Source organism: Epinephelus fuscoguttatus, linkage group LG6, assembly GCF_011397635.1.
Source record: "Epinephelus fuscoguttatus linkage group LG6, E.fuscoguttatus.final_Chr_v1".
Lineage (NCBI taxonomy): Eukaryota > Metazoa > Chordata > Actinopteri > Perciformes > Serranidae > Epinephelus > Epinephelus fuscoguttatus.
The window spans coordinates 40,087,955-40,095,594 of record NC_064757.1 but is presented as its reverse complement, the minus strand read 5'-3'; the positions used below and the strand labels follow the sequence as shown (position 1 = coordinate 40,095,594).

General features: G+C 41.2%; 1 protein-coding gene across 1 annotated transcript; it reads right to left on the bottom strand.

Annotated features, from left to right (window-relative positions):
* Positions 1-1,707: 1,707 nt before the first annotated feature.
* Positions 1,708-5,875, bottom strand: LOC125890114 (zinc finger and SCAN domain-containing protein 2-like). The gene is made up of 2 exons (XM_049578592.1): positions 5,517-5,875; positions 1,708-5,356 (listed from the first exon to the last, which is right to left on the bottom strand). The coding sequence occupies exons 1-2, from the start codon at positions 5,686-5,688 to the stop codon at positions 4,170-4,172; spliced, it is 1,359 nt and encodes a 452-aa protein (XP_049434549.1). The 5' UTR covers positions 5,689-5,875; the 3' UTR covers positions 1,708-4,169.
* Positions 5,876-7,640: the final 1,765 nt, after the last annotated feature.

Below are 7,640 nucleotides of genomic sequence, written 5' to 3'. Positions count from 1 at the left end.
TGCCTATTCATTTGATTAGTAAAGACAGTTATATAATATGTCAAGGAGGCATCGCATATCCTTTTTAGTAAACTGACCCCCAAACTTCAGGACATTTTATCACTGATTTAGGCTTGTATAAGCATATTTATTTCATCATTTATTTCATACCTTGATATAATCTCTCATGCACATTTTTATTTTCATAAATGAATTAAGACTCCATGTGCATTTCTATTAAACTTCATTTCTGTCCACACACAATTCATATAAAGCAATATAAAGCTGTCTTTGCTCACTGTCCTCTCCACATCCTCCCTTAATTTTCTCCCACCAAATTTCATTGGACACATTTAGTTGAGGTGTAAAAAAATATATAAACGGATTAGACAAAAATGTTTAAGATTAAAAAACTGAATGCATTTGGTTGAGGTTAAAAGGAAGAGTTTGGGTCGGTCCATCAGCACTGGCGCCCCCCTGGGGTGTGTCCTCTCCCCACTGCTCTTCTCCCTGTATACCAACGACTGCACCTCAAGGGACCCTTCTGTGAAACTCTGAAATTTGCGGACAACACCACTGTCAATACGGGATTGTGATGAGTCTGCATACAGACAGGAGGTGGAGCAGATGGTCGTCTGGTATGCTCAGAACCACCTGGAGCTGAACCCGCTCAAGACTGTGGAGATGACAGTGGACTTCAGGAGAAGCCCCCCCGACTCTGCCCCGCCTCACTATCCTCAACAGCACAGTGTCTGCTGTGGACACCTTCAGGTTTCTGGGTACCACAGTCTCCACTGGGACCTGAGGTGGACCTCCCACATAGACACTGTCTGGAAAAAGGCCCAGCAGAAGCTGTACTTCTTGCGACAGCTCAAGAAGCTCAACCTGCCTCAGGACCTGCCGATCACTTTCTACACAGCCATAATCCAGTCTGTTATCTGCAAATCCATCATCGTCTGGTTTGGATCTGCCACCAAACTGGACAGGAACAGACTGAAAAGGACAATCAGGTGCGCAGAGAGGATTATTGGGACTGATCTTCCTTCCATCAAGGACCTGTACAGGTCAAGGGTCAGGAAACGAGCAGGAAACATCCCTGCAGACCCCTCACACCCCGGACACAATCTCTTTAAAGTCCTCCCCTCCGGTAGGTGCAACAGAGCACTGTTGGCCAAAACCACCTGTCACAAAGACAGTTTCTTCCCCCAGGCAGTTGCTCTGATGAACTCCTAACAGTCACAGAGTGGCAGGTCAAACAACACTGCATCCTTGTACATTGGATTTTTTTTAAGTATTTTTTTTATATTTGAAGTATAGTTTTGTTGTATATTGTATATTCTGTATATTCCACTTGCCTAAATTTGAGTACTAATGTCAATTCTGGTACACTGAGAGCAAGTCGACCGGAGTCAACTTCCTTGTATGTACACATGTACTTGGCGAATAAAGCTGATTCTGATTCTGATTAAGAGGTCAAGGCTGAGTGGTGCTTTTTGCTAGCTGGCTCTGTAGCACTATCTACAGGTAGATTGGCTGCAGAGTAAATGATGATAGGGTGTGGGAGGCTTAAGCTCTTGGAGCTGTTATTAAAACTATCAACAGGTGGGTTGAAACAGAAGCTTTAATTGTGTGTTACAGGACAGCAAAGACAGACTGTGCTCCCAGTAAAGTGCAAGTAAAGAAACTGGTTATCATCAATGACAACAATACTTTCAGACTGCATATGAACCATTTACAGTGACATTCACAATCATATAGTAAACTTGGGCCCAGGTGGTTTAACATCTTGAAGAACACTGTAAGAAAATGACTTACTGCTAATCCTCCAGTTGCATTCATTTGACATGCAGAGCTCAAACTAATGACTCTTTTCATGACCAATTACTCTCATTTAATTGAGCACCCACTCTCAAAGAAAATGTGATTAAACTGTATTTCATTCCAAAAGAAAATTGAACTGGCTTTTGTTGTTCATCATAGTCCCATCAGTCATATTGCACAGCTCATTTTTGTCTTCATATCCTAAAGTCAACTGTACCTCTTTTCCAGTGTCCTGATACACTCTGTTATTGATTAAGAGGCACTGGATCACATGACATGTTAGCGGCCATTATTCTATATAGAAATATTCCTGTAAAATAAATTAATTACACATTAACAATCAAAATAATTGAGCTACATCAGACCAAGGTAGTGCATATTTTTATTCATAGTTTTCACTAATATGGGCAAGTCAGCATGAGAATACTGAATAAACAGTTTTTAAACAGTAACATATTTATGGTCCCTTAAGCCTAGTTCACATTACACGATTTTCACCACGATTTTGACGTCGCAGAGGATCTTGAGAGCCACCTTGGGTCGGAGCTGAGTCGGCAGATAGTCTGCCATGATGAGTCCTCATGTGTGAACAAGCCTACGAGCAAGTCACCCCCACGTCTGAGACTGGGACTGGATATCTGGCATGCTAGAAAACTGGAGAAGTCTGACACGACTGACAAAGAGCATCAGCCAATGAGAGGCGGGATACGCTTACAAATACTGGTAGTCGGGTTGCGTTTTTTTGGGTTTGTTTCTAAAGTGGAGTTGCTTATTTGGGCTTGTTCTCTAAACGTTGCCTTTCCCTCTATATATATCCGTCGCTTCTTTTGGGCTTGTTTCCATAGCCCTGGTTGCTTGTTTCTCTCCCAAGATCTGGCAACACTGACAAGCCGGCAAGCAACAACAACAATGGCGGCGTCCACAGGATGACGGGGAGCGCGTTGTGTTTGGACCCAGGCCCTGGAGGCAGATCTGATTCAACACTGGGAAGAATATCCATGCCTTTACAATGTGTCGTCTCCAAGTTTGGTGACGTCATTGCGTTATCTGGGGCTCTGTCGGCGAGGGCTCGGTGGAGAAATCTTGTGGTGTGCACACACAGGCCATAACGCAGTTGCCAAGACTCCCGATGACAGGAACACATGTCGCCAGGTATGAACACTCAAAAAATTATGATAGTCTCCGCGACGCAAAATCAGGGTGAAAATCGTGTAATGTTAACTAGCTAGCTACTACATGATGAGGCCATCACCTTGAAAATCTGACATCGCTGGACCCCAAGTGAATGTGATGAATATCCAACTTAAAGTTAACCTCACCGCAGTCAATGTTCTACATAAGTACAGTATTCTAGTATATAGTTACACTCCACCACTCAATATGAGGCATCTCCACTGATCAAACTATGAAACAGTATCGCATCATACTTTAACTTAACCTCCAGCTGGTGAGCTGCAACATTAAAACACCTGCATGTTATAACTCTGAGAGAAATGTTCTTCACTATGACTACTTTCATTTTTGGGGTGTTTTCACGCTTGGACCTTTTTAGCTTTCTAACCGACTCAGAGCAGAGACTCAGCATTTTTTTGCACATATGTGAACACCCCAAGAGAACTCAGACCCCTTTAAAGCGAACCATACTCAGACCACCTGAGTACGGTTCACTTAACCTGTGCCTTGTCAACACAAAGCGCTCCAGGTTCACGTTGCTCTTTGCCATTTTATTTAGCCCTCTAGATCACATACTGTTGACCTGGGACGCCTGAAAAAACAGACAAAACCATGTCGGCCTGTAACGCTTGCAAGAACACAGGATGAGGAGTAGTTTCATCCACGGAAGATACTGCACGTCCCCAGATGTTGAGTGTAGAATTCATCAAACAGCAACAGTCTACAGCACAGACACACCAAGGTTTTCCTACAATTATAAGTTCACCTGAAAGTGAGGGGCTTCATAACCACACTGCAGTGCCACGTCAAATTAAAAACAAAACTATATCAATAGATATTATATGTAGTGTGAACAGAAAGAGGACTGAGGCCCCATTATAGGTGAAGTTGACCAGAAAGGAACGACAATGTGAACACAGAAAGAACTGAGTCCCTTTTCTGTTGGTCCGCTTTTTGGTGCACTTTAAGAGGACTGAGTTTGATTTGCTTAAAAAGGACTACATGTGAAAACACCCCTAATGTCAGTCACACCCACCTGCAGGCCTTAGACTTCAGGGTAAGGCTGGGCAGTCAATCCGTGATATGAGACTGGATATCGCAACTGTTGTCTTTTCTTGGTTTTAAAGGCTGCATTATTATTTACTGTACAGTACATTATTTGCGATAAATACAGTAATACAGAGAAAAATATCAGGTTAGTGGTTTCTTCTCACGTGGCCAATCAACTGACTGCTAGATCTGAAATCTTTCCCACAGGTTTTGCAGGAATACGGCTTCTCACCTGTGTGGATTCTTATATGAGCCTTCAATATTGACATCTGATTGAATTTCTTCCCGCAGGTGTTGCAAGAATACGGCTTCTCCCCTGTGTGTGTTCTCGTATGAATTTTCAAATCGGATGTCCGACAGAATTTTTTCCCACAGGTGTTGCAAGAATACGGCTTCTCCCCTGTGTGTGTTCTCATGTGAGCCTTCAATACCGTCGGGCGACAGAATCTTTTCCCACAGGTGCTGCAAGAATACGGCTTCTCACCTGTGTGGGTTCTCAAGTGGACTTTGAAGTTGTAGCCAGATCTGAAATGTTTTCCACATACTTTGCAAGAAAACGGCTTCTCACCTGAGTGGATCCTTGTGTGTGCTTTCAAATCTGATGCCCGACAGAATCTCCTCCCACAGGTGTTGCATGAATGTGGCTTCTCGCCTGTGTGGAGCCTAGCATGAGCCTTCAGAATTGATTTCTGATTGAATCTTTTCCCACAGGTGTTGCATGAATACGGCTTCTCACCTGTGTGAATTAAGAGATGTCTACGCAAATCTGATTTACACGTAAAGGCTTTCTCACATGTGTCACATTTGAAAGACTTTTTAACTGCGCAAGTACTACACTGAGGTGTAGACACAGTAGGGCTAGTTACATTAGTAGTGTGACTGTTGCTATTGTGTTGTTGAGTGTGTAGCACTGCCTCAGCATTTCTAGTCGATCCTGAGTCTCCATGTTCTCCTCCGTCCTGATCTGGGCTCTGACAGTTGTGAGAGAGGAGCTGGTGGTCACTGTTTGGTTCTGGTGCCACAGAGCTGTTAACTGAAATGTAGTTAAGAGGCCTGTCCTCCACCACATTCTGAGTTTCATCAGTGATAAAGTTCAGAGCATGATCGTCACTGTGGTCACTTTCCTCATAAGCAGGAGTCAACATAAAGGCGTCAGTCTCCTGCTTCAGTACAAACTGCTCTCCCTCCTGACTGGTGCACAGTTCCTCCTCTTCCTCTTTAATCTGTGGAGGCTCTGGCTCCTCTTGGTCCACACTGGAGTTCCTCTCCTGAACACAGAGATGCTGCTCAGAGAGAACCTCCTCCTCCTTACAGACATGTTGCTGTGGGAGCTCTGGAGGGACACACAACAAAAGGAACAGGATGCTAACGTCACTGTGATGGTAGCTACACAGACATCTGAGCATATCAATAAAACAAGTGTGCATTAAGACTGTAATGACCCTATATGTCATACTCATATGTTAGTATTGTAAAGAACAAGTTCTACGCACCAATGCTGTGTAACTTTATTTGAGGTTTCCAGACGATATCCAACAGTCTCCTCTGACGGTCGATCTCTTCTTCATACTCGACGATAGTTTTTTGGAAAACTCCGAATATTTCTTCAGCAGCTGCAGTTAGTCTCTCGTTTATAAACTCTCTCAAATACTCAACTGAAGACATTGTTATTTAATAAGAATTTAAATAATCATCTGCGGTACGACTACAATATCATCTTCAAGCTAATACATCCATAAAGCTAGCGCTGACAGCGGGTGTGTTGTTTACTTCCGCTATGTGTCACACTTTTAAGCTCCGACAGTGGAAGTGATTTATTTTTTCTTTCCGCTTTCAGTTGATGGCTTTCTATCTATTCAAAAGGTGTTAAACCACATCGGTTAATTCCACAACATAATTTGGTACTCTTTCATTGATATTGTTTCCATGCACACATCACATACATACAATATATGTCATAGTGTGTGAAGCAAAGTTTGCACCTCGACTTTATCTGTGTGAGTATAATGTAGACAATTATTACTACTATTTTTCATTCCCTTTTTTACATTTCATTTTTTCCTAATCAGTGGGTTTGACTATTTACACGCTGAAGTGGATGTCTGTGCTGTTTTCTTCTTATGTTTATGTAATTCTTGAATAAAATGTGTACAAATGTTATATACAGCTGAAAAAAAGAAATGTATACACTGTATTGTTGTTGATGAAAACTAATTAAAAAATTATAGGTGGTCTGGGCCGCGCAATTTTAGGCAATTCTGAGCAACAAGAGGCAAAATAGGAAGACAACAAGAAAGTTGCCATCACAATGTACAGTTTGCATCAGTTGAGGTTTGAACTCACAACCTCTGACACCAAGAAGCATCTTCTCTCTGAGCTAATTAGCAAGTGATAACTCTTCTGTGGCTTCACAAATTGACTAAGCCAGCCACCAGGATGACAGCAGCTGTCAAGGCAGATTTCAGACTGCTGTCATAAATTCAGTTATCAAGACAGAAATCTGAAAATACACATCTTGCATTTAGACAGTGTGGAGGTGTTGTTAATTTGTTTTGAACAATGATTGATTTACTCCGTAAGTGAAAAACGGATGTGTAAAGATGCTCTATCCCCGTTGACAGCAATGGTTCACATAAGAATTTTTTGATTCTGATATTTGCCAAACATCATCTACCATGACTGCAAATTTTTTTTATTTTTTTTTTCCATGAACACTGAAAACTTATTTAGCAATAATTTGCAAGTATATGTTTACAGTACTGTTTACAGTCAAACATCTTGGTGCACTGTTGGCTCAATTTTTGGTAAATCACAAATCTCTGAGGACAGTTTGTGGAGGACTGTCTGAAGATGCTCTGAAGCAAGTTTGGTGTCAATTGAGCACAAATTGTGGGAGGAGATAGGTTTAAGAAGTTTTACATTTTTTGAAAAACAAAACAAAACAAAACAAAACAGAGTGATGGACTTCATAATTTGCAATAGGTTTAAATGTACAAAAGTTTCTCCAGTATTGGGGCTACATTTTGGTGAAAGTTGCGAAGCTGTAGCACATACGGTCAATTTGTTGTGAATTTTCAAAGTTTTGAACTTTAGACGCCTGCTGTAGCGCGACCATCAGGACTATGGGCCCCTAATAAACTCTATGAAAAAAGAATGAACATTTAGATTTAGTATTAAAATTTAATATTTAGATTAGAAAAAACATATTATTTTAACTTTCAGTATTCAGGCTTTCAGTATTTACATTAACATTTTTTTTAATGATTAGATTTTGCATTTAGGTTTAATACTAAAATCGAGTTTCCCCATACACTTAGATTTAACGTGCCTTTTTTCTACATGTAAACATACTGTTAACAGTTATATATGTGGAAGTGCATTGCATTTACTGAATTAAAATAAATAAAAAACATAAATATAAAGGCACCTTATCCTGACCCTAAGCTCACCCCGGGTGGTCAGCGGGAGCAGCCGCCAGAGCCAACGCTACACTAACACTATTCTCACCGTAATAAAAAGCAGTATCAAAAGCAAATTTTCAAGCACCTGAAGAGATGAGGAGAATAACTTGGAAACAGTAGTGGACTAAATGAGTATTTTCTCATAATTTATGCATT

Coding starts and splice junctions, on each gene's coding strand:
- LOC125890114 (XM_049578592.1), bottom strand. CDS start 5,688: ATGTCTTCAGTTGAGTATTTGAGAGAGTTTATAAACGAGAGACTAACT. Junction 5,357..5,516: donor AATAAAGTTACACAGCATTG/GTGCGTAGAACT, acceptor GTGTCCCTCCAG/AGCTCCCACAGCAACATGTC.